Source organism: Stegodyphus dumicola, chromosome 8 (assembly GCF_044657685.1).
Source record: "Stegodyphus dumicola isolate Sdum_Otavi_A_Nest chromosome 8, ASM4465768v1".
NCBI lineage: Eukaryota > Metazoa > Arthropoda > Arachnida > Araneae > Eresidae > Stegodyphus > Stegodyphus dumicola.
Genome location: NC_140775.1, coordinates 141,511,717 through 141,537,955, shown reverse-complemented (window position 1 = coordinate 141,537,955; position 26,239 = coordinate 141,511,717). Strand labels below are relative to the sequence as shown.

General features: G+C 32.5%; 1 protein-coding gene across 2 annotated transcripts in view; it reads left to right on the top strand.

Annotated features, from left to right (window-relative positions):
• LOC118198575 (protein PALS1-like) overlaps positions 1–26,239 on the top strand; it is a 311,959-nt gene that overhangs the window by 246,772 nt on the left and 38,948 nt on the right. For both annotated transcript variants that reach the window (XM_085822507.1, XM_085822508.1), the window contains 7 exons: positions 10,150–10,407; positions 12,333–12,889; positions 12,970–13,207; positions 22,103–22,311; positions 24,479–24,700; positions 25,557–25,632; positions 25,762–25,847. In XM_085822507.1, coding sequence (XP_085678633.1) covers positions 10,150–10,407; positions 12,333–12,889; positions 12,970–13,207; positions 22,103–22,311; positions 24,479–24,700; positions 25,557–25,632; positions 25,762–25,847 — 1,646 coding nt within the window. The remainder of the gene's footprint in view (positions 1–10,149; positions 10,408–12,332; positions 12,890–12,969; positions 13,208–22,102; positions 22,312–24,478; positions 24,701–25,556; positions 25,633–25,761; positions 25,848–26,239) is intronic.

The following is a 26,239-nucleotide window of genomic DNA, read 5'->3' as shown; positions in this document are numbered from 1 at the left end:
ATGTTCAGTTTTCTTACTAAGATCGCGTTACAAAACTTTGTTTTGTCTTTTTATTATTAATGCTTTATATGTTTATTTATTAAATATCGCGTTCTTGGTGCTTACGCCGCATAAAATTCGATTCAAGAGCAAAATCACAAAATATTTAAAACCAGATTGTTTTTTAGAATTTCTGATAGATGGTCTAGTTTGTTGGATATAAAAACTTTTTATTTATTTATTTATTTTATTAGTCCAAAGGGATTTGAATCCCGAAGGACTATTAGTTTCGTTTTGGCATTTTGCGTCGGACTCATAAATATCGGTTCACTTTTCAAACTGTTGCCACAAAATGTTAGAGTCCTGCATTATATTTGAAGAAATTAAATAATAAAAAATCTGCATAAATGTATGTATATTTCTCGTATTGTGATAAAACAACGGTGCATAGAGTCATCGAATTTTGAATAACGTAATCCTCCAACGAATATGAGCATGTGGAAGACCAAATTTGAAATTTGTTTTATGATCGATTTCCTATTTTTTAAAACTTTGACGAATTTTTGATTAACAAACTCAAGGATTTCAAAGCGAGCAATGGCAACGTTGTGCAGAAAAAACATTTTTATCTCCAGCGCGTGAGTCTCTGTATCGGAAATTCTAAAGATATGCTCGTTTTAAAACTATTTTGCGATATTGCTGTTGCACTGGATCTTATGGTTTAAGTGCGAGGAACATGATATTTAATAAAGAAAGGTAACACACAAAATGTTAAAAAACGCCCCTTTGGACGTAATTTAAAATCTGAAACATTTCAGATTTTTTTTTTTTTTTTTTTCCCCCGTACAGTGTTTCAAAATTTGACGGCTCTTGGTACCGTTGTTTTCCCACAGTGCGAGAATGCGAGAAACATGTATACATTCATGCAGATTCATCATAATTTAATTTCTTATTATTTAATTTCTAAGTATAATGCAGGGTGATAATATTTGGTGGCAACAATTTGAAAAGTTGTACGCCGTTTATAGTGATCAACGCAAAATACCGTTTCGAGACTAATATCCCATTCAGGACTAACGTCCCTTTTGGACTAAAAAAATTAAATAATTTAGTGGGAAGTACGTTGAAACGTGAAACGTGCTCTAGAGGATAATAAATTAATTTATTTTCAACTGCTAAGGTGCTAACGGAGAAGTTTTCAGCCAGGGTAGAGTTCCCCCTGGGAGGGGATTTCATAGTTTCAGCTGGGTTGACTACTGATGTTTTAACATTTATTACCTTTTCTACATGTTTTCTTGTTTAATTTATAAAACTCATTAAAAATTATCTAAATTTAAGAAAATATAAATATTTTTCCGAGTTTGGGGAAGGATGATGAATCGTCTAACGGTAATGAACGGGGTGCATGGGCATTGTCTCCTAAATATATAATAATATTGCCTTGTTTTCTGCAACTTGTCCTTTGGCTGTACATATTCAGGAGGCATTAGCATGGGGCAGGAAAGTTTGAGAACCGCTGTTCTGACGTAAGCAAACGTAATTTAAATTCAGTTGCTAATATTTCTAGTGATAACTTGATTAATTTTATCCAGTATCTTGGAAAGGCGACTAGAGATTTCTCATTCACACGTAATTTGCCTTTTACATGCTAAAAGTAAGAAATAAAAAAGTCGTTATTTGACTTTTGGAATGTGTTTAGCGGGTAATAAAAATTTTGTGTCAATTTTTACGGTTCATAACACGAAGATGTACTTAAATGAAATGTTTTTAAAGTATTTTTACCGTGTCACTATTTGTGTTAATTTAGAAGTTTTAAAAAAGTGTAAAATCATAAATACAGCATTAGTTAGCCATGTAAAAATGCGAGTCAGTAAGAAGAATGCATAAAGTATTTTGATACTTTTTGATGAAAATGAAACCAACAACAAAATATTTGCTTTATTGATTTCATTGTTATTTGCAGACAGAATGTCAGAATGCTGTTTGAAATGAATGTCAGAATATTGATATTTTCTATAAATTCTGATTGAAATATATTTTATTAAATAATTAATTGTATATTATCTCTATTTTATTTAAGTATTTGAATAAAAATTTAAAAAAAGTGTCATATATTTGTAAAATGACTGATATGGGCTGTGAAAAAAACTTTAATTCATTAATTTTTTAATTATAAAATTATCTTAAATTATATTAAATTATTAAAATTGATAGCACTTTTAATTAAATATGTAGTCTTGGATTATGTAATTGAAGTATTTCAACTTAGTTTTGCTTATACAATGTTTCAGTTGCATAAACGAGAATTCATTTTTGAATCACAAATGAATAGTCTGATTTTTTTATGAACTTTAATAAAATAATATTACAGAAACCTTAGTATCACCTTGGAATTTAAACTGAATGTGTGTTTACGTAAAATAAACATTCTGATTTTAAAAAATTCCAGAATACTATGCCACTAAACATTTCAGCTTCTCAAAATGGAAATATTTCCAGCTCCCTTTTTTTCATATAATCTTCGAAACGTTGCCCTCGGGACAGGAAAAAGAAAACGCAGAGTGTGCAGACTCCGTAAAAAAGAAATAATTCTCGCAATTGGATGTATCGACTTGTCATCGGAAAACTGATGTAAAGTGGAGATGTCAACTTCCTCCAAATTCGGACGCGCCGCTGTGCGATCTTAGTGGCCAGGTAGGGGGGATCGTATATGTATTACGTTGCTGCAAAAATGCGGTGGAAATGGTTAACTAAATTCATGTTTTCTAATTGGGTAGATGGGTTTTTTTTAGCGATGTTTCCTTGTGAGATGGTTTCGCATTGTCCAAAACTGCGATTTTTCAGGAGTTTAGCAGAGTAATAACAACATATTACCTGTTCACATGGGCTAAAATCTCTAATTCTACTTCTTGAGGGAAAATAATGGTTATCCTTAGAAATAAATCAATTCCTTGCATCGCAAAAAGGGAATTACGTAAGACAAGAATGTTGACATTTGAAGAATATATACATACAGTCGATTCCGTTTAATTGGGCTACTGGTTAGGGACGGCAGCTTTTTTGGACCACGTTTCAAAGAACGGAAATCAAATTGATGAACTAATACGCAATTAAAGTACTTAATTTGAACAACTTTTTGCTTAATTAGGACAGTTGCAGAAAAGGAATTTAGCGATTTTGAAATATTTTATGGATTTTTCGAAACTATGTCGACACTACAGGCTCTAATTATTTGGCCATCCTTTGCCTTGATGCGAATCAGTTACCTATCGTCATGCGTCTGGCGAGTATACGCATCTGCTTAAGAGTATACCGTTATTATTACGTATTGTATTTAACAGTGGTTATTTGTACAGTGTGAAGTGTCTGTTTAAAAATTGTAAACTTTTGTTAAGATGCCACGAAGTTATTTTACACATTCAAGTAAAATTGCTTAAAATTAAAAGCCAAGTATTGAATACAAGCCGCCGTAGTTTTGCTGATATAATTGCTGTACTAATACCTACCATAGCGCATCTCCTAAAACAAGAAAATGAATTGCGTGAAGAATGGAGATTTCAGAAAGACATTCCTGGAACATCTAAATGAAAGCATGATGAAAATGATCTTAAGTCGAAGTAGCATTAGATCAGTGGTTTTCCGTAATTAGTGGGCGAGGCGTGAAACCCAATGTTGAAGGCGAAGTCAAAAATTTCTAAGCGGTGCCACTGCGATTTTAAAAGCAATTGATTGTTGATTGTCTTGATGGAAAGCGAGATATAATACCAAATTTTAAAAAGTGCGCTGCAGAAAGTTAAGCCCTGAATAATGGCAAAGAACTAAAATCTCCCCGTTTGTAGAGAATTTTTGTTTAGGTGATATTTATAACGCCGATCAGTTTTGGTTTAAGAAAGCATTAAAATAGGTACTTAATTATTGTTTTCACTATATTAATTCATTTAATTGGGGCAGCCGCTTAATTGGGCAAAAATAGATTAATCCGATGTGCTCGAAGTAAGCGGAATCGACTGTTACATGCATTGCACATCTGTATGGAACAACAAATTATTTGTGTCTTTTACACTCATCTTGGTAATTATATTTTAAAATGGTAATAAATCTTGAATTTAACTTGTCATTTTTCTAGAAAGTTGAATTGTTTGTAAATTCATCCAAGTAGAAGTAAATTGCTGAAACGGATAAATGTATCTCTAAATTAACAATTGAGAGTTGTTGAAGAAGTATTTAATAATATACATCTTAATAGTATTTTGAAGCTTTTTGATGCCAGCTATCGATGGAATGCTATTAAAGTACTGTTTGAATTACGACTTCGGTATAGAAATTATTTGTTGAAAAAATGTTTGACTTTTGATATTAAAAGTATCTTTAGGGTGGTACTGGATTTCCTGGTACGACAGGTTCGGCTTATGCTATTCAATCCCTTTCATTGGTTTGTTTAATCTGATCCCATTTCAAAATGTGCATTATTTCACTAGTCGTATTTTACTTGGAATACTGTCACGTGATTCTGCTATTCATTAGTCTCGATGTATTCTGGATAACGAACTAAAAAGCAATTAAAGAAAAAGTACGTGCAATTGCATAGTCTTTTAGTCTTGAATTTATATATCGCATGTTAAAAACATGACTGAATAGCATCTAATAATGGAAAATAATATTATTATTTTCCATTATAATAATATTATTTTCCATTAATTTCCATAATATTATTATAGACCCATTTAAAGACAAAAAAGACATACCTACAAGACCACATTGTGCACTCGGATTGGAAAGATGGAAACAATCCCCCATGTATATCCTGGGTTTACTTGGGCGAGTTTCACTTCGAAGTCTTCCTGCGAATCTTCATCTTCACTTTCGATAATTCTCATTTGTTGTCTCTTCGGCAGTATAATTTCTGAAGTGTCAGAATTATAATCAACATTGTCTTTCGCAGTATCCTTTAACACCTAAAAATCAAAATCGAACACGTCTTCAGTACCACCCAACTCTGAATTTTCATTATAATAATTATTTTTCTCCATGTTGCTAACCATAAAAAAAGGTCAAAAAATTGTTTAATCGTAACAGTACAGAGACTGAGCATGTTTTAACTACAAATAATAATTGCAAACGCCGACGATATCGCTACATCTTAAGCGTAACCATGTTAAAAACATATAGCGCCGCAGCAGAGCCTAGCTATGGAATAAATGCCGGAAGGGCCCATAGCGGAGCCAACGGAGAGTTAAGGGTTAAACTCTTGTTGCTGTATCATGTAAAGCAGATAGCCTGGCATATGCTTTACCATTGTTAAGTAATTCATTTATTTTCTATCTTACGTATTCGAATTCTTCATGGCTGTTGTTAAAAGAAATTGTAAACAGTTTTATATTCCACCAGCCATTTCCTTCTTTAGTGGCGCTTTTTGAGCAAAGCGAATTACCTTTGGTTGAACAAGTTGCTGCTGTAAATTTCTTGGGTGCTCTATCTAAGGAGAGCAGCAAAATGGTTAATACTGTGTGTTTTGAAAAAAATATCTTCAATTCTACTACTTCTATAATAAGTATAAATACTTACTATAGAAAGTACTGTATTATAGAAGATGTATGGAGGACCGAAATTGGAGAATGTTAAATTTGAATGAATGAAATTGGAGACATTCACGGTGATTGTCAATACATACCAAATGCGTCGGTGAAAGACCGAATATTTGGTTATATTCTTGTACATTCGGACTATCACCGGTGTATGTCGACAATCTTAGATATACTGTGGTTGAGGTCGAAAAGAGAAGTCGAGCTCAACAGAGGGGCAATTGTCTGTCGCCAAATCCTTTGCTCTGCTGCGATTGAGGTTAAGTAGCATGTATTTGTTATACTCTGGAACACTGTTCATGCTAGGTTATGGTACTGGTCTTATGCTAGGTTTGATGGTACGCGCAACGGTTTCTTAAATATATATCCAATACCCTAATTTATGATGAATGGATACTGCAGTGAATCGTGAACTTTTCCTTGAAAACTTAAATGCATTAATTGTGAATAAACGAGAAGACAGTTGTTTTTATTTTTCAAACACATCTCTCCACACCGGGATTGATTACTCCTTATGAAGCTATGTTTGGCATTAAACCAAGAAGAGGCATAGCATCGTCTTTTTTACCTGGCGAACAAATCGCAAATATTGAAACGGAAGAACAACTCTTAAATTGCTATTACTTTTGAAACCGAAGAACAGCTTGAAGAAACTGTTAATACTGTTGAAGAAAATCTGAGCAGTGGTCATACCGAAAACTATATTCCAAAGAAAAATATTGTTACGAAATGTACAGACGCGGTAAGATAGTTTTCCCGCAAAGCAGTTTTAGGGTTGCGGCAAGGAATGACAGGGTTGCAACATTTGGCGAGAAATCGTCCATTTGGCGACATTTCGTGACAAAATTGGCGATATGCCATGGACGGATGGAGAACGTTCTGGACCGAATTCTTACCGGTTTAGCCCAGAATGTTCTCGAGTCGATAGAGTTGACAGCCAGGCAGCGAGTGCCGAGTGGGTCGTCGAGTTCACCGAAGGAGTCTCTTAGTGTATCGCGGTTAGTGCATCGTCGAGAGAGCGTGTTGAGCTCCGGGAACGACTGAACCGAAGAGTCGGTAGCTGTGCTCTGTGTGTCGTCGAGTGCATCGCGAGTTGTAGCGTGGAGAGTCTCGAGAGTATGTTAAGTTCCGAGAACGACCAAGCAAAGTCGGGAGCTGTACTCTGGTGCTTTGCAGTGAAGCTGTCTCCACCGTGAAAGCCTGATAACCTGGAGGCTGTGTCGCTGATCGTGTCAGTGTGTTCATCGACGACTGTAAGCGAGAATTCGGAGCTGTCCTGATTAATACCGGCCAAAAAAGTGTGTTTCGATACTTCATCACGTGTCGTCGTTATTCACTCCAAATCTACGAATCCTGTACGAACGTGAAGGAAGAAAATAACGTAACAACTGGTGTCAGAAGAAAAACGCAACAATATTGAAGAGGACCTGCAACATACCACGTCTTCGTATCAAGTCTGAACAACACGAGTTAATTTCTATTTATAGTATCCAGTTTTCTTTCGCTATATAGTATCCAGTTTTCTTGGATGTTTTTTTTATTTCTGTTTACAGTTCATCTGTAACCTAGAAAGTACATATTGCCACAACATGATTTTGGAAATATTAACATGGATTTGAATAAATATAAATTTGTGAAAAAAATTCGAAGATTAGGATGCTAAAATCGTAATGTCAGCTGAACCCCTCGTTCCGTTTCATTGGCGATAAGAAGAGCGCCTATTTCACAGTCGATAGAACACGTTCGACTATCTGTCACTGCGAGTTACTTTCACTTCCACTTTTGCGTATCGCTTGATTTGCGATTTCCTTGTACGACTTAATAGCTATCGTATTTGGCACGGTTTGTGATCGCTTGCGATTGATTTGTTTTGACGAGTGCCGAACTTAATTTACTTATTTATTTCATTATTATTTTCACCGCTTAAAATTCATGAAAAAGTTCGTTTTTAAAGTTTTCTTTCGTAGATGCATAACAATTTTTTCTGTGGCATGTATATGCGAAAACACAATTTTGACGTGGGAAAAAATTGCGAAATTTTTAAATTTGGCATACATTACATTTTTGTGAAATAATTATAGTTTTACATATTTTTTGGAGAGGGAAGGGAGGGTGTGCAGAATGCATTCGTGTGAAGATGAAATTCCATCGGGAAAATAGGAATCTGAGGAGAAAATGTTTTGAAATGTTAACGAAAATGCATCGAAACTCTCCGCGCAAAAATTTTACATTCTGTTTGCTGGAAGAAAATTAAAATTTATAATGTAGTCAAGTAAAACTGCGATTAAAGTATGTCTGATAGAAAAAGAAAAAAATTAAGCGCCCTATAATGGAACCAAATATATTTTTATTCTACTTTCACGATTTGTTATTTTTCTAGAAATTGTTTGTATTATTTCTCAGTTTTGTACAATAGTCTGTCTTGTTTTATGTTGTGATGCTATTGAACGTTGCCATTAATATTTCCTAATGATGCAAGGAAAGGAATTACTGATATTAGGGTAAATGAATTACTTCAGTAATTGTCTGGAAATGTTGGATCTTCTTTTCTACCCAATATTTTGAGCAAAAGTGGAAAACGTGTTGCTCTTAGAACGAAGGAAAAGAGAGAATTTCTGTACGTTTTCCGTTAGAGGCCCAGTTGCAATTTTTCTTTCCGCGCAAGTTTTCGTTGCTTTCTTTTTGTAATCTTGGATATCCTGACCTAATGATTCTAGAAGAACAACTTGTTTTGATGAAAGTTGCCTTTTTTTTTTTTTTTTTTTTTTTTTTTAAGATATTATGTAAAAAATAAATTGTATGATCGTACAATACCAGATAAACTTCGAAGACTCTGTTCTTTCAAATTTAGTTTTATTCTTGAAATTGTCCTTCCTTTTATTTTTTCTTATGGATCATGGTAGAAATTGGATTTTGGAATCATTGGATTGATTTTGAAATTATTTGCTAATGAAAAAGATTTGTTAATTGTTTTCGAGTTAGAACAAATTAGTCACTTTTTAATCTCACATTTCTAAAATCTCTTCCCCCCCCCCCGGTAACCAACATTTGTAGAAGCATATTGAGAGCTTTAGTTTTTTAAAAGCGTTAACTTTGCACATATACCCATATTAAAAACCTTTTGCTTAATTTAATTGAAATTTAAAAGCTTTACTCTTCCTCACATTATTGACGTAAAAAACTAAAAAACTATTCTGTACCCTCTTTCTATGTTCTTTAAACTATTCTATTAGGAGTAAATTGGATTATTGAATTCTGGTGGCATTCTGTCTCCCTGAGGAGAAATGGAGTACGTACTTGCATATATAAAGCAAGGAATAACACGGCAGCTTTTTGCAGTCTTCCCGTTCAAGTGTGGAAAATAAATCCAAGGGCGAATTATTCTGTCTTAACCATTGAATTATAAGACGACCAATTACAATTTTCGAAAAGTTTTTAAATATTTATTTTATATCTTAAAGTGATATGTTAAGTCTTCGCTTTAGAGCCCAACTCTGCAAAAAAAAAAAAAAAAAAAAACTTTGTAATAAACAGGGAAACAGTGACTATATTGTTTATTAATGGCAAAACTGAAAATTTCTTGGAGAACATATCTGTGTGTTATACAGCATCTTTTATAACACACAGATATGTAACGAACACATCTGAAACACAGTTTTTTTTTTTTTTTAAATATAATGTTACTTAAGTACTGAGGAAGAAGTTTGTAAATATTCTAAATCGTATTCTTTCTCATAACAAACAGTTTTATTTTGTTTATTCTAGCATTAAAATATATTCTTGCTTAATTCAGGAAAAAATTAAAATCACAATTTTTAGATGCGTATTCAATTATGTGGATTGTTTTTGTACTTATTTTATTCAGCGATGGAACTTGTCATTTCTGCCTGGACATTTTAAAGTCATTTCTGCATGCCTTCATCAGTATTTCACGTTCATTTCATCAATTCACTTGATACTTGTTTATGCATCTTGAATTTTACTCACCATTTGTCTGGCGCATAATAACCCTCGAGGTTTTGTGCCATTTAAAAAACCAACCAACCAAACCAACCAATCAGCGATGGAACTGTACAGAAATCTTTCATTGCTTTAGATCGTTTATTAACACAGGAGTTTTCAACCGGGGGGGGATTTCATAGTTTCAAGGGGGTATTCAGCTAGACTATGTGTTTAAGTATTATGGTTTTTAATTAATGAATATAAAGAACTACTTTAATTCAAGTTTCGGTATTTATCAACATTTTCTAAACTTTCTTGTTTAATTTATAAAACACACTAAAAAGTAAGTTAAATTTAAATAAAGGTACACTTATTTTTCAAGTTTGGAAAACGAGGTGGTTGGAATGATCGTCTAGCAAAGAGGGTGCAGAAAAAAGTTTAAGAACCTCTGTATTAACAGATGTTACTACATGTTAATCATCACATTGACGCATTGGTTAAGAAAAGAAGTTATTTGCTAAATGCTGATTATAACTGGATTCTGTTCTTAGATGTTTATATATTCAGATGTATGTATTAATCATCAATAAAATATGGTTTCTGTTATCCTTGCACGGTATATTAAACATTTCGTTTTCTCTTGCAGTTGGCGATGTAAGTATCCGAGACACCTTCCTGATCTCTGTGAGCAGTGGTCAGCCTCCCGAAGACCACGGGTCGGACATGACCCAGTTGTCTGGCACCTGCACCCCAACGCAGACGATCGACCAGAGACAGACCAACAACCGATCGCCTACATCCGAGAGCGCCGCCATCGAGAGCACCCCACTTGTGAAGGACGATTCTCCCACCAAGACGCCCCTTAAGAATAACAACAGTAGCAAAGTCATTTCCGAGAAAGAGGGTAAGCTGTGATGCACTATAAGTATCTTCGTCTTCTCAAATATCAGTAACGTAACTGCGCTCTAAATTGAGAGGGTGGCTCAGGAAGTGGATTGATTCATTGATCCCTCCGAAGATGTGTCACTGATTTGCGATAGGAGGTCTAACGTCCTTCTCTGAGGATTAATCTTTACACTCCTTGGTGAGAACGAGTCTGTCTTGTTAAGTTCCCATTTTCGGAGATTATTAGCTTTACTTTTTAACCATTTGAGAGAGCTGAAAAAGCACTGTGGTTTATTTATATTTCAACGGTGTGAGGGAAATTCGCCAAATTTGGAATGAATATTAATACTGAACTGGAGAGGAGTGTAACTGAATATTCATAAAATTTACTTCAAAATTTATCATAGTTATTGAACATCACGTTACATTTCTCCGTGTCTGTTTTCAGTTCAAATGGTTATTTCTATTTCATGTAATTCAGACAAGAGGTGTCTAGTTACAACCTGGGCACTATTTCATGTAATATATAATTTTGTGTGAATTTTTACTGACAGGAAGCTGACATTTTATAAAATGTGCATAGGCTTTTATTTAAAAAATGTTTTATATACGAAATTGCTAAATTATTTATTTTGAAAGTAATACAAGTCCATTTCATGTAATCTTAAGTAAACGCTGGGTAAACTAAGTAATATTGAGACATTAATGAAGATACTGCCAAAATAAAGAGTTACCTTGTTTCAGAAGACTCATTTTGAAACAAATATAGATGAAAAAGACTTGAATATTGTTAAATATATCATTCGAAAATTCTCGAGTGGCCGGTGTCTGTGGCGCTGCTTTGTTACCTAACATCGATAGTTTAAGAAAGATTAACTGTAAAAGCAGTTATACATGCAGCAGGGGGGAGAAGACAAATTTATAGAACATATAAACGACATAATAACACTGATAAAATCGAAGATAAACTAATGGCAACGGTATTATACTTAAAGTCTTGACTCCGCCGTCGTTAGCTAAATATATAATTGTTGGATGTAATTTTTTTTACTCTATTGCATAAAAGCAAGGAAGTTTCATGTATCGCCACCCAGATGGTTTCACCAGTACTTTTATGCACTGTTTGCCAAGATTAGACCACTGTTTGCCAAGATTAAGATGGTTATCTCGACAGCCTTTTTGAGGGTTTCTTTCTTTATAATACCGAACTTAATAAAAGTGGCGATATATTTATGCTGCGTTATGTCAGGGTACTGTTGTATCTTACAGGTCCATCAACAGCCGTGTGGTTAAGTCGCCGAATACTGATAGTTCGGTCCGCGGTTCGAATCTCGGCAAACGGGCTTGGTTGTATGGGCGTTTTTTTGGTTTTCGCCATGTGTAACTTTCCCTGTCATGTCAGTTTCCCTTAAAATGTCCATGTCAGGTTCCCTTAAAAAGTCCTCCACGAAGGCATCATTTTCCTTAGGTAGATTGCTCTCGAATCCTTTGAAATATTCAAATAAACCAAACGTATCTTGACGAGCGGTTATCGACTTGAAAAAGGTGGCAGAACTTTTGCTGTATGGCACCATTGTGTCTTGACGAAAGACGGGAAACACAGTGCCTAGACTTTCAATCCCATTCGCCTCTGTATGTAGCTTGTATTATCAGAATGCGTAGATCACACTCTGAAACTTAAGCATTTTCTTCTGGGACTCGGCTATCCAATGGAACGGGCTGGTTCATTGTGGGTCTTTTAGTATGTATTACAATGAGCTGATTTTTGTCAAAAAATTAATTTTTGAAAGTATTCGCTGGATAGATGAGATTTGGAATTCTTTATGATTGTTAGAAAATAAAGTTATCGCAGTAGTTTTAAATTAGGTAAACATTCCGGAAAATAATTTGCTACTGCTACGTTTGTGCTCAGTTACTTATATCCTGATCTTTTCTTTTTTTCAGATTTTGAAATCAAAGAAATCATCGTAAGTCCAGCGGCAACAGAGACATTCATTCCCACTGTTATAGAAGACGCCATCACGAAAGATGCCATGAAAGATCCAAAGATTGCTTCCAGCGTTGCGATTATTAACAATAACAACAGTAGCCATAATAATAACAATTCGATGGCCTTGGTGCAAACGGCCACTCGACATCGGGAGATGGCTGTAGATGTACCAGATTCTTTCGTTGGTGTTACTAAAACAGCACCGCGTTATCCTCCGCCTCGAAAAAAGCCTCCCAGCACACCAGAAACTTGTAGTCTCAAGAAGAAAGGCCAGTATCGTTTTAGCTCAGACTACTCTGCTGAAAAATCTAGCAACCACGTTCGATCTGTGTCAGCTCAAGATGGTAATCCAGATACGTCGTCTGAGAAAAGGACGCCTCCCACGCCAAGAATATCTGAGTTAGTCCGAACGTCAAAATCGAAAGAAGATTTGAACGGATCAGCATTTAAAAACGAAACTGTGTTTAATTACAGTGATTCGGAACGCATGGAAAGAATACGGAAATATCAGGTTGGTAAAGTGCGTTGTGACATATTATGTTGTATAAGTGTCGTATTCAGGCAGATGTGTAATCTGTTGTTGTAATTTAGGAAGAACTTTCTAAGAGAAAAGAAGATGAAGATCGTCTTGCACGTGAAGAGGAATTCTTGAGGTCATCTCTTCGAAGTTCACAAAAACTTAGAGCGTTGGAGAAGAGGGGTGGTATGGAAAACTCGGGTTTTCAGTTGGAAGAAGGAGATGCTGGAGCTGCTAGAAATCATGCAGTTGATGGTCGATTGGTAAGCGAAAATCCTGATGGCGAACCAACAGAGCTTACCAGAATTTATAGTGAGTATCTTTGATTTCAACGTATTTGAATTATATAAACAAAATACCATTTACTATGTTGTTCTATTGCTCGAAACTTATTTATCTTTCTAAATTCTTGTTGAAGAAATTAGCGAATGGGTGTCACATGTTCTGCTATCTCGATCTTGATAATGCGTTGTCAAAATGAAGATGTCATTGAACTGAGTATATTGATGCTTCGGCCAGCGGGCAAGAAGGCAGGCTTTTTAGTGCACAAAACTGAAAGTTTACGTTTGGTCCCACTCAGCAAAAAGACACTTAAGGTGCAGAAACTGATTTAATTCACTATTCTGCCAAGTTTCAAATGTAAACACATATGGCTGCTATGGGGGAAAAAATTAGGCGTAGTTGCACTTAAACAACTTTTAAATTGTTGATAATTCTACAACTGTTACATGCAGATTAACTAAACGCATAAAAACCTTAATCGGAAGATAAGAACAACGCAATTCAATCATTTTTAAAGCAAAAAAATGCACAATTTATCAACAACTAAAAAACTGTGTTCACGGAGCCGAGTAACAAGAGTGGGTATATATATATATAATTTTGGTGCTGCCGATTGCAACCGTTAATGGAGGTGCACAACAACGTTACAGCAGTTCTTTATACAAAATTGCAACGTTCTGAGGCTTCTCGTTTTTGAGTTATGCGATACGTATATACGTACTCGTACGTACAGACGTCACGCAAAAAATCTCTTTTGAATCCATTTTGAATCTTTTTGCAACTCGTTTTGGGAAAAAGAGGCCTTTATTCTGTCCTTACGTACAGATATCCCACAAAAACTAAATTGCATTCGATAGTTGTGAAAATGGATATTTTCTTTGAAATATAACACCCGAAAATTTTTGCAGTTACAACACTTCCTTTACTTTGTGCGAGGAAGTAAAAATAGAATGGCAGGATTTTCAAAACGAAACTTGAAGGAAATGATTGTATTAAAGACATGCGTCTGTAATCGATCAAGATGAGTTCTTTGGTCATTGAAGTTGCAGTATCTTACACTGCAAAGGATCTTTTCGAAAATGAAACGACTGTATACTCTCAGCTTCTGGAAACGATGGAAATTTCTTTTTAACGGGAAAAAAGAGCAATGTGTTTTTTGGCTGATTCTCATCAGAATTATTATCAGACTGAAAATGCTAATGATGGAACTGATCATTTCGTGTAAGCTACACATATACGCTACTGCGTAGTGGTTTCTTTTAAGACGTGTAACATTGCGCACGAAAACTTTGCTGAGCAACGCAAGGGGGAATGGTCTTCGTGCAAAACATAGTGGAGGAAAAGGAAACAGGGATGAAACATTGTTGTTGGAAATAAAACTTCGAAGGTTTGAAATTTCGTGGTAAAAAATAAAGCTCTTACAAATCATCACATGATCATAGAGCTTATCAGACATCCTTTTTCATACCGAAAAATATTTTAAGCAGATTTCTGCGCATTGTTTTGTGAGCAGGAAAAGAAACAAGTAATATTTTTACTTCTATTTCATGTTTTTGTATCAGTAAATAAATACTAACTACTGGAAAGGAAGAAGGAAACTTTAAGCATTAAAAATTTTGAAATCGATGAAAATTAAAACTGCGTGTAGCTGTTAGCCAGAAATAGATAAACAAATCGTCTGTATTTATAGAATAGTGACTGCGCCAAAATATCAATGCTTGAACTCAGATAATCAGCCTCCGCTAGTGATTGAAATTTAGTAGGTGGAAGATTTATAGCGTAATAACTGCAGAAGCGATATCTCACCTAATTTGCAATTCAAAATAGATTGGAAAAGAAGATAGTGATATTTTCCGTAATGGTTTCGACTCCTTACCTTATTTTGACCGAGATTTAAAGCTGAGGAAGTTAAAGATCGTTCTAAATCTCAAAGGATTAAATTCTTCTCCTTTAAAAAGAAGAAACATAATAAGAGAAAAATAATATTGCAAGTTTTTAATTGAGGCAAAGATTTAAATATTCATTTAAGAAAAATAAATTTTAGCTTAAGGTATCTGGATTATGGCAAAGCCTAGGAAAGAACTTTTTAAGGGAAAGTGATTGTTACTCCCGGGAACGATCTTCCCCACAGCTGCTGGAAGATAAGTTTTAAAAAATAAATTTGCTATTTGTTGAAAAGATACAGTTAAATTTTAGAAAATAAAATACATAAAAAATAAATTTGCTATTTGTTAAGAAGATACGTTTAAATTTTAGAAAATAAAGTACATAAAAAATAAATCTGCTATTTGTTAAGAAGATACGTTTAAATTTTAGAAAATAAAGTACATAAAAAATAAATCTGCTATTTGTTAAGAAGATACGTTTAAATTTTAGAAAATAAAGTACATAAAAAATAAATCTGCTATTTGTTAAGAAGATACGTTTAAATTTTAGAAAGTAAAGTACATAAAAAGTAAATCTGCTATTTGTTAAGAAGAAACGTTTAAATTTTAGAAAGTAAAGTACATAAAAAATAAATCTGCTATTTGTTAAGAAGATACGTTTAAATTTTAGAAAGTAAAGTACATAAAAAATAAATCTGCTATATGTTAAGAAGATACGTTTAAATTTTAGAAAATAAAGTACATAGCATAATTAAAAATTTCGTTTCACTAAGTTCAATTTCTCAATAGAATTTGACGAAATAGTTGAGTAACATTTCGGTCCCCCCTTTTTTTGAACAATTCCCCCAATTTTTAAAAAAAAATTACAGCACATACAGATGGGATAGAATTATTTTAAGAATTAACATAAATACATACTAATACTAAGCCTAGAATGCTAAGTTCTCCCCAAAAAATTAACTCAGTTCCGCCTTAGGGTGATATTGATGATCCAGGTGAATGAAATTGCAACAGTTTAGTGTTCAAAAAAAAAAAAAAAAAAAAAAAAAAGACTAGGCAAGATGCAGAAGTGACCCGAAAAAACGAAATTCTAAATTTCAGCAAAACTCGTCTCTGTTTTCAGGTGGTTCCTTTTCCCATATCAAAGGTTAACCGGATGACTTAAAAATTACGCACAATTATTACAAACATACGCACACGAGCATACGCCTCACGTTCATCAGAGCCTCATGTATGTTATTATTGAACCTGATTATCAGTCTTTGTGTGGCGGTTCGCCTTTTGAATAAGACAGTAAAATTTGTGTAATTTCTCAATCACTCGGAATGAATTGGAGGTGTGAAATGGATCTGAAAGCCATCGCAAGAGTGGGTTAATAAGTGATCCCTGAAATACTGCTGATCAAAATGGAATGGGTGTTGCATATTATATCCTTAAGTAAGTCACTATAGTGCACTTTTCCAGTTATTAGCTTATGATATTATTCTGAAATGAATGACTATCATGGCGAAATTTCAAATTAAATTGTTTTTTATTCATAATGTAAACTGTAGATACACATGCTTGGATGGGAGTGGGAAAGAAATTGAAAGAAAATTTTCTGCAACTCATCTGTGTCTTAAGAAACTGAATCTGATATAAAATCGCCTATATTCTCGAGTTGCTTTGTCTAATTAAATGTTTCTCTTTAACAAATTGTAAAATGTGTTATGTTCTCTAACCGAATTTCATGCTCTCCGAAACAGGAATAGTTGCTACTGCGCTTGCAAGAAAATATACTTGCAAGCGTCGTGCTTAAGCTGTGTTCCGTATATTGCAGCTATGTCTTGAATAATTCTTTTCTTTATTAATTAAGCGTGCAGTCTGAGATACACATCTGTTACTGAATGGCTGTTCTGAATAGTTCGTTTTTATTAATTCTTAATCCACAGAAATATTGAAACTGCTTAGCTTAAAAATGTTTCAGATTTTAAACTGAAATTTGAATACGAAGATTAATTTACATTTTTTTGTATTCTAAAAATTTTTTCAAACATTCTTAATAGTGAATTTCTGTTTTGGGATGTATTAAATTGTTATCGAATGTTTTCAAATTGTAGTCACCCTCCCTTCCGACATGTATTTCGAATAAGAGAAGGAAATTTTTTTTGGAGATTGTTTATTGTATGACAAATAATTCTGTTGTTTATGTTAGATTTAATACATGATGTTTTGTTTGTAGACAGATGCCTTTATTTTTGTTTCTAATCTTCTTCAGCGGAAATAATTTTTCTTTTTCAAAATATTGATTGGTAATAGAAATTTCGACGATGTTTTGTTTGTAGACAGATGCCGTTATTTTTGTTTTTAATCTACTTCAGCGAGAAAGAAAAATGTTTACTTTGAAATATTGATTGGTAATAGAAGTTTCGAAAATAGACTAATTTTCTGGATATATTTGGTAAACTTCATCAAAGTATCATGCTACGCCTACCTTCAGAAGAATAACGTTATCAAATTGTTAAAATAGTTTAAACAGCTATCTCAGTGAATTAAAATTATGTACTACTCAAAGTAGAAAAATAAGTTGCCATTTCGTTTTTCGGTGCTATCGTTTGAGAAAGTACTTTCTCATACCTCGAACTGAACAAAAACATCGTGACCACCACTTCACTTTTCTTTGTTACCCGATAACCCTTCGGTGGCCTCAGAGTTCAAGTGAAAGGGTCATCTGGGATCTGCCCTATAAGTATCAAGTTAAAATTGACTGCAGTTGTGCGTGTCTGCAAGTTCTTTCGCGGTCTTGTAATACGATGCCAAAACCGGCTGTACCATAGGATTGAAATTGCCGAGCTGACTTTCTAAGCTAGGAATGATATATGGGTGTTTTCTTTATGTATATATATTTCTGTTTTGCAATTTCAACGATAGAAATACGAGAATCGTAGTTTAGTGTTGTTATAATGTTCTAAAAGAAGTTGTTACTATTGTCGGTTATCTGTATATTAAGATTTTTTTTGCAATCAAATTTATGTTCTGCCTTTATGTCATTGCTTTGGTGATAGCTTGGAATTTTTTATTATCGAACTCTTGTTACTGTTGGAAATGGTGTGTTTTCTATAGTTAATGAATCGTGCTTGTTAAAGTTATGTTTAAGTTTTATTTGTTACCACCGTTTTATTCCGTCGCTGAAATGTGTGAAAATTCAGTTCTTCAATAGCATAAGCATTTCCTTTATGAACTGTTATTTCAGAATTTTAATTTCTATTTAAGGTGTAGAATAAATTTAATTTTTAATTTATTTGGATTAATTACGGCGAAATTTCGCTGTAACATAAAACACTTACAATAAATCATCGATTTTTTTTTTTTTTTTTTTTTTTTTTTTGTGTGTGTGTGTGTGTGTGTGTGTGTGTTTAAAGTTATATCTGATAGTTGAAAAGAAAGTTCTTATTAAATTGTTGGTATATATGAATAAACATAATTTAAATTATGGATGTAAATTAAGCATAAAATTTTCGCCTTAAATGAGACTTTCACTTCGAAAAGTAAGTTTTAGATGAATGATTGTGGCTTCAAACTTCTCTTTGTTAAAATTTATTTTAGGACTTTGAGATTTTTATTTTTGTTTACAACGAAAGATAAAATGACACATTTAAGAAGAATATTTAAGATTGGAAAGTTTTGTCTCCTAAAATTTTTATTGAATGTGAATGATCTTTTGCTTCAAAAGTCTAACCAAAAGCGCTACTTTTATTATTATTACTTTTTAACATGTTCACTTTTTGACTCGGTTCGTATGAATCTAAAATAGGTCATATTAATTTAGAGCTACTCTTTTGACTTTAATAGAATATTTGAGTGGTGGATAAAAAATTGTAATGCTTTTATCGTATTTTTATTTTATATTAACCAATTTATTGCATTTCTAATTCCCTTCGTGATCAGAACGCTATATGGTTCCATCTTAAATTGTAAGTTCGAGAATTTTTTTAAAAATACGTACTGTTTTCCTGTTAGTAAATCAAATTTTAGCGTGTAAAAGTTGATTCGTGATTTACTCGTAAAGATTATAAGTGACGAAAACATAATTTGTTTCTCTTATCTCCGAATTGAAAAATAATTATAACCTTTTATCTGTGCAGAAATACGCATAATGAAACACTCATGGTAATATTTGAGTTTATAGCTGATTTTACTTGCGCAATTCAGTTACCGATTTCCAAGTTTAAGCTTCAATAGGGATTGATAGAATAATATTTGTGTAAAAATATCTTAAAAAATCTCGCACACATTTTTTACTATACTTCATTTAAACTTATTTCCTCAAATTAGTCTTAGCTTAAATAACCGATTCTCAAGGCAACTTGAAAATGACGTCAGAAATTGCAAATTTTGGAATTAAATATCACAGTAAAAATATATTTGTCGTTCCGTGAGTCAAATTTCCCATAATTTTTTTTCACAAGCAGTATAAAGTAAGCGTTTCTAAATATAAGTATGGGAAGCGGAAGACCGCATTAAAAGTTAGATTTCGTTATTTGTCCGAAATTATTTCCTTTTAAGTTTGACATTACCAAAGCATGAATATTTTCGGCATTTTAACCACTTCTATAACTGGAGGTATGTGGTTACGACGAACGATTTGGAAAATAAAGGCCAGGTTAGGACTTAAGCCTGATAAAGGAAGTTTTGGTACTGCCGTTTGCACTAAAAAAGGAAGATGTACAACTGGATGTTATAGCAGTCCCATATACAAAATTTCAACGCTCTTCGGCTAATTGTTTCAGTTATTCGAGATACATACATACTTACCGACGTCACGGGAGGAAAAAAAAAAGTTTAAATCTATTTTACAATCCGTTTAAAAAAAGGTCTTTATTCTGTCCGTACAGACAGACGCCATGCAAGAAAAATAGTCAAAATTGATTCGGGAAGGGTCAGAATGGATATTTCCGTTGAAATACGATAGAAATTTTTCGCGATTACAGTACTTCCTTCACTTCGTACGAGGAATTTAAAAGCCATTTTTATGGATTCGGTTACAGCTATTTAGCATGGAATATTGTATATTTGGTACATTTTAAGCATAAAAGATTTTAATTGTCATATATTTAATTTTTTAAATAAATTTTTTTAATTAAAATTATAATTGCTTGCTGTCAAAATTGATAATTGATTTGTGTATAACTCTCTGTTCATTATTAATCATAACTTCGCTTTATTTTGGTCTTATCTAAAATCGTTTTTCTTCATTCGTACCATAATTTCATATATTTATTTTATATTTGCCGTGTATTTTTGTTTTATGGGATAAAACAGTAGTTTCATTAATTATGAAAATTTTTGTAGTTTTTTTGTAGCGATGACGTTATTCTACGTTTATATAATTAACTGCTTATTCCAGTTGTTTAAATATGCGAAATTAGCGCTATAATTCACTATATTCCAACAGTTAGAATAAGGTGAATTATTCTGTAAAATGCATCTGGAATTGAACACACAGTCAAAATTCAGTAAGTTCTGAACTTTGTAACTAATATAAAATAAGGAAGTGATAGTTGAATGACTATTAATTTAGTCGAAATGTAAAATGGAAGTACTCTTATACAAATGAACACTTAAATCAAAGCAAAATTATGACTAAATTTTAAGTCTTGTCATATATCTGGAGGTTCTAGCAGCTACACTTCTGAAAAAATTATTTAGAATATATTTGTAAGTATTAAATGAGTAATTTTTAGTTTTAAATTAGTATTCAGCCCCATTTTATCGACCTAACGAAGTTAATTATTTTTGCAAGGATTATGAAATTACATTATTGGGTACTTTTCCGTTTCGCCGGCGCAAATCTCGCCAAGCAGACTTTATTGGCGACAACATACAGTATACACATAAAAAATATTAAAAAAATGTTAGTTCTAAGAATTCCTTTTTTGAAGGCATAAACATTTTAATATCGCTTAAAATTTTATAAAAAGCCAATAAATAAAGACAATAAATTTGTAAAAAGACATTAATTTAAGAATTTACTATGCTTTCATGGTTCAACATCCTGATTCGCCGGTGTTTATATCACGTGACACCAAGCGATCTCATCTCACGTAAACTACTCTACAAAAATCTAATGCTCTCAGTAATTATCTACATTAATTTCAAGTTAAATCTTAATTTGGAACACAAGTTTAAATGCAAGAAATATTTCAATTCGTACGAATAGCTTACTCAGAAATTATGTAAAACTGCAATGCTTTACTTCGCTAATGCATTCTCGTTAGAATTGATGAATTTAACCCTTGACTTTACCTTTTCTGTATTTTCGGCTTCGGGTTAAGCGCTGTGATTGCATCCTGATTGACTTAATTACCGAAAATGGCCTTAGACATAAAACTGAACTATTTGATAAAAATTCTATGTAATTATATGCCAGTATTGAAAGAAACAATCAATCTGATAAGAAAAAGCTGCGACTTGTTTTGAAAATGAGGCTTAAAAGGTTACCAGCGAGAATATTCCGTTTGGCATCGGTTGTACCATTATTGGCGACTTTATCGCTTGCGCCGGCAAAACGGAAAAGTACCCATTATTGCATTGCTGGCTCATCAGCTCCAAATTGATGCATTTGTGAGCATTTGCACAATAGGTTAGGTCTCTCTAGCTTAGATGCAAGCTGTTATGGAGAGGTGCCATAGTAGCCATAATTCAAATGAAGATTAAAAATTTGTGAAATGATTTAATGAAAATTAAATTCAAAATAGTATTAATTGCCAAGAAATAAAAGTTATCTATAACTGATACCTGAAATGAAGTTCTTGACATCCTTTTACATTTTGAATTTTTAGATCTTTCCTTATAGGAAAAGGAAAGTGAAGATTAATTCAGCCGTAGCTGATTTTCCCAAGATTGATAGTTTCTCTTTATAACCCTTTTTATTTATGTGTAATTTTAAAATAAATTTATTAGTTAAATTAAACCTGTTAAAATGCTCAATGTATTAGCATAGCTGAATTATTTGATGAAAGTATGTGTCTATAAATGTATTTTTTCCCCCTTCCTGTAGAACCATCTGAACTACTGGACATGCTTCAAAATGTAGAAACTCTCTTATCAAAAACGGGTTTTGATGAAAGCCTTCTGGATTTAGAGAAATTATTACATAATCAGGAGTTTCAATCCCTGTTAACCTTGCATAATAAAATTCAAGATTTGTGTTGTTTCAAGTGCCTGCCTTCTCCTGTTTGTACAGATGCTCAGGTTATATCATTAGAAGTAAGTGTAAAATTAGTATGCATCTCCTTTTAAAATTTTTATGTGTCTACAAGTATCAAATTTCAATGAACACACACACATACATACTTGTGAATTCTAAATAATTATGATGTTCTACCACAGAGTGCTGTAAAGTCTGTTCTTATTGATAGATTTTTGTATAATTTGTCATTCCTTTCAAAGATGCAGGTATTCAGACTAACTGGCAGGAGGTTAATTTATTGAATAATTTCAATAAACTATATCATCTTAGTTAAAAACATATTGATAATTCATTTGTATTGTTTTCATTCTGATGTTTATTAATTTGTTTAGCTCCTACATTAATGCCTATTTGCTAAGAAAAGCATGTGGAAATTATATTAACAAATGAATTTATAATATTGACTTAATTACTTGTGTTTAGGAAATGAAGTGCTAAATATTTATTAAGCTGAAATAGTACAGAATTTGAGGTAGATAAAAATTACTTGAAATGCATTTAAAAAACTGCTCTGTTTTCAACTGCTATTGGTTATCACAAGAAAACAAGTTCAAGCACGAATTGCCTCACAGAAGTGATCAAAACTATAAGTAAAATAGTTATTGAGAAAAGGGATAGAAAAACTAGACAGTTATTCCTTTTTATTTCGTAATATTCATTTTCTCTCTCATCATATTATTTTGCTTTTGTTTTTATCTGCAGCCTTTGGTGGTAGCCGTAGAAAGCTAATCTTTCCTTAATTTTACAACTTCACTTGCCTTGTTTCATAAATTCTCCTACTCCCCTGTGGATAAATGGTTTGTCCTTTTGTGTAACCTTATTTAACCTTGAAACACCTTTCCACTTATTCAGTAACAAAGCGAGTCATGTTTGTAAATTTTACGAATGATTAGCTTACATTGAATAGCATACAAATTCTAGGGCTTCCATAAGCTGAATATTTCTGAAAAGTTAATTTAATTCATACATGGATCAAATCATAATATAACCATGGATAATTGCTTTACATCTGTATCATTAGCCACTGAGCTTTTGAAACCACCTTTTAAACTCATCATAGTTAGAACATCACCAAAGAATAACTGATAAATTCCAGATGAACATCTGAGTGTAAAAGATATAAAAGAAGGCAAAATAACTCTCCTGTCTTACAAAGCACAGGCCAAATAAAGTAGTTCTTTCTTCAACAACATATCTAATGGTAAATTCATACATGCAGAAAGTAACAAATTGGATATTAAAGACTTTTATAATTCTGCAAAAGATAGTGTGGATACTTTTGATCAGATCTACTGCTGTGTCTTGCAGCCAAAATACAAGGAGATGGCCTCTTTGTAATTTTTATTAAATTTTAAATACAGCTTTCAGAAATTCCTACATTATTTATTGTCACAATGCTTATAAGAAAAGAGAAAGTATTTCTTACCAACAAAAATTTACGAGAGGTGTAAGCACTGAATTTATCAAATCTTGGCTAGATGTCTTATACTTATGATTCCAACTTTGAGCCACTCTCTACAAAATGATATATGCAGTTTTAATGTGAACGATCCAAGGCATTGTCAAGTAGAAGAGAAGTCAAATAAGAGGACACTTTGTGCATTCTGTCCTTATTCTAAATGGCAATAGACTGCAGCGTGCTCAAATGCCATGTGCAGTGACGAACACAGTGAAAAAGGTTGTGTAATTTGTAATGAAGAGATAAAATAATTATTTTCTTTGTATATGATGATATTTTCCATTAATCTTTAAATGTAAACTATTTTTTGGAAAAAATTAAATAAAACCATGCTTTGAAATAAAATGTTAATGGTAGTATGTTTTAAGAATTAGCCTGATTAGCTTCAATGTTTCTCTGTAGTAAGGTTAACTTTCTAGCATAAAATGAAATAAATATTCAGTAAGCATTAAATTAGAGGTTAATTCCCCCCTTCTTTTACATTTTGTGAAATAAAATGATAATACTGAAACACATAATTTTATTTCTTGAGAAACTTGTATTTTATAGAATTAAGAGTTTTAATTGTAAGATTCTTTATTTCTTAAGTGCAGTTTTGAGATTTCTGATTAAAAATGCAAGACTTTTAATATTATTAAACTGTCATTTAAACAGAAATTTGCATTAAATTACTTAAATGATATATAACACAGAATTCAAAATAAAATTATAAATGCTGTTCTTAGGTTGTGAGAGCATTACAGGATGTTCCATCCAAAGATGCAAAAGAACTCTTACATATCCTTGGGAAACCTCAATTTGAAAATTTTATGTTTTGCCATGATAAAGTTGCTGCAAGTCAAATCACACCTGAAATATCAGAAGAGGAGGAATTGCTGTCAAGGGTTTCACAGTATACAGAAGAAAGCATAAAAATTGTCCGCATAGATAAAACAACTGAGCCACTGGTAATGCATATGTGTATATGTATGTGCATATATTTTTTTCATCTCTTTTATTTTATAAAAATGATAATTTTAAAATTAATTGTGACTGCCATCTGTAATGTATGTTCTCTGTGCATGTCATATGTGTTTATGCACTTTCATTTTTACAAGTAAGGGTTAAAAGTAAAATTTATTAAGGAAAGTGAAACATTAACCAAATATAGTAAATCTTTAAGTAGTGGCCACCTTTGAAAGTAATTAGTGTATTTATGAAAAAATAAATGAGCTTTAATTCTAAATAATTATGATGTTCTACCACAGAGTGCTGTAAAGTCTGTTCTTATTGATAGATTTTTGTATAATTTGTCATTCCTTTCAAAGGTGCAGGTATTCAGACTAACTGGCAGGAGGTTAATTTATTGAATAATTTCAATAAACTATATCATCTTAGTTAAAAACATTGATAATTCATTTGTATTGTTTTCATTCTGATGTTTATTAATTTGTTTAGCTCCTACATTAATGCCTATTTGCTAAGAAAAGCATGTGGAAATTATATTAACAAATGAATTTATAATATTTTGACTTAATTACTTGTGTTTAGGAAATGAAGTGCTAAATATTTATTAAGCTGAAATAGTACAGAATTTGAGGTAGATAAAAATTACTTGAAATGCATTTAAAAAACTGCTCTGTTTTCAACTGCTATTGGTTTTTACAAGAAAACAACTTCAAGCATAGAAAACAACTTCAAGCTAGATTTATTGTTATGATTTATAGATTATGAAAATAAACAATACTCTCTTATTTTTAAATAATAAATCTGAGGGAAAATTAATTAAACAAATATTTTGACTGAAATTGTGTTTCTTTGTAGGGTGCTACTGTTAAGAATGATGGAGAAGCTGTTGTTGTAGGTCGTATTGTCAAAGGTGGAGTTGCAGAAAAAAGTGGTATGATTCAAGGTTTTATTAGATTTCATTTGCTCTAGCCTGCAAATAGATTTATTGAAATGCTAAGATTTTACATTGAATTTGCTTTCTCTGAACAGGCTGAATTTTGATATGAAACTCATATTTTAGGTTTACTTCATGAAGGTGATGAGATTCTTGAAGTAAATGGCTTGGAATTGAGAGGAAAATCTGTAAATGATGTTTGTGATATTATGGTATGTGTTATTGGTTTATATATGTATATATATATATATATAATTTATAATTTAATTTGCAGCAGCCCTTTTATTTCCTCATTCTGTGTCGGTTGCATAATTGTTCTGGAATCTGTGCTGTTGTGCTGTGCCACTTACATCGTTTCATCTGCAGTGGTTCGTAGTGTTGTAGAACTTTTGTCAAGCACCATTTGAAACTCAAACAAAGAAGCTAAATATATAAATATCCCAGCTGTGAATATGCAATAACTTTTCTGCCTTTTTAGCTTCACACGCACATAATTAATCTCTTTGCTGCCTTCATCAATTATTCGAAGAAGTGATACGCATATATGAAATTGTTGTGTAACCCCTCCAAAAAAAGTCCAAGAAATTATTCATCAAAAATGATG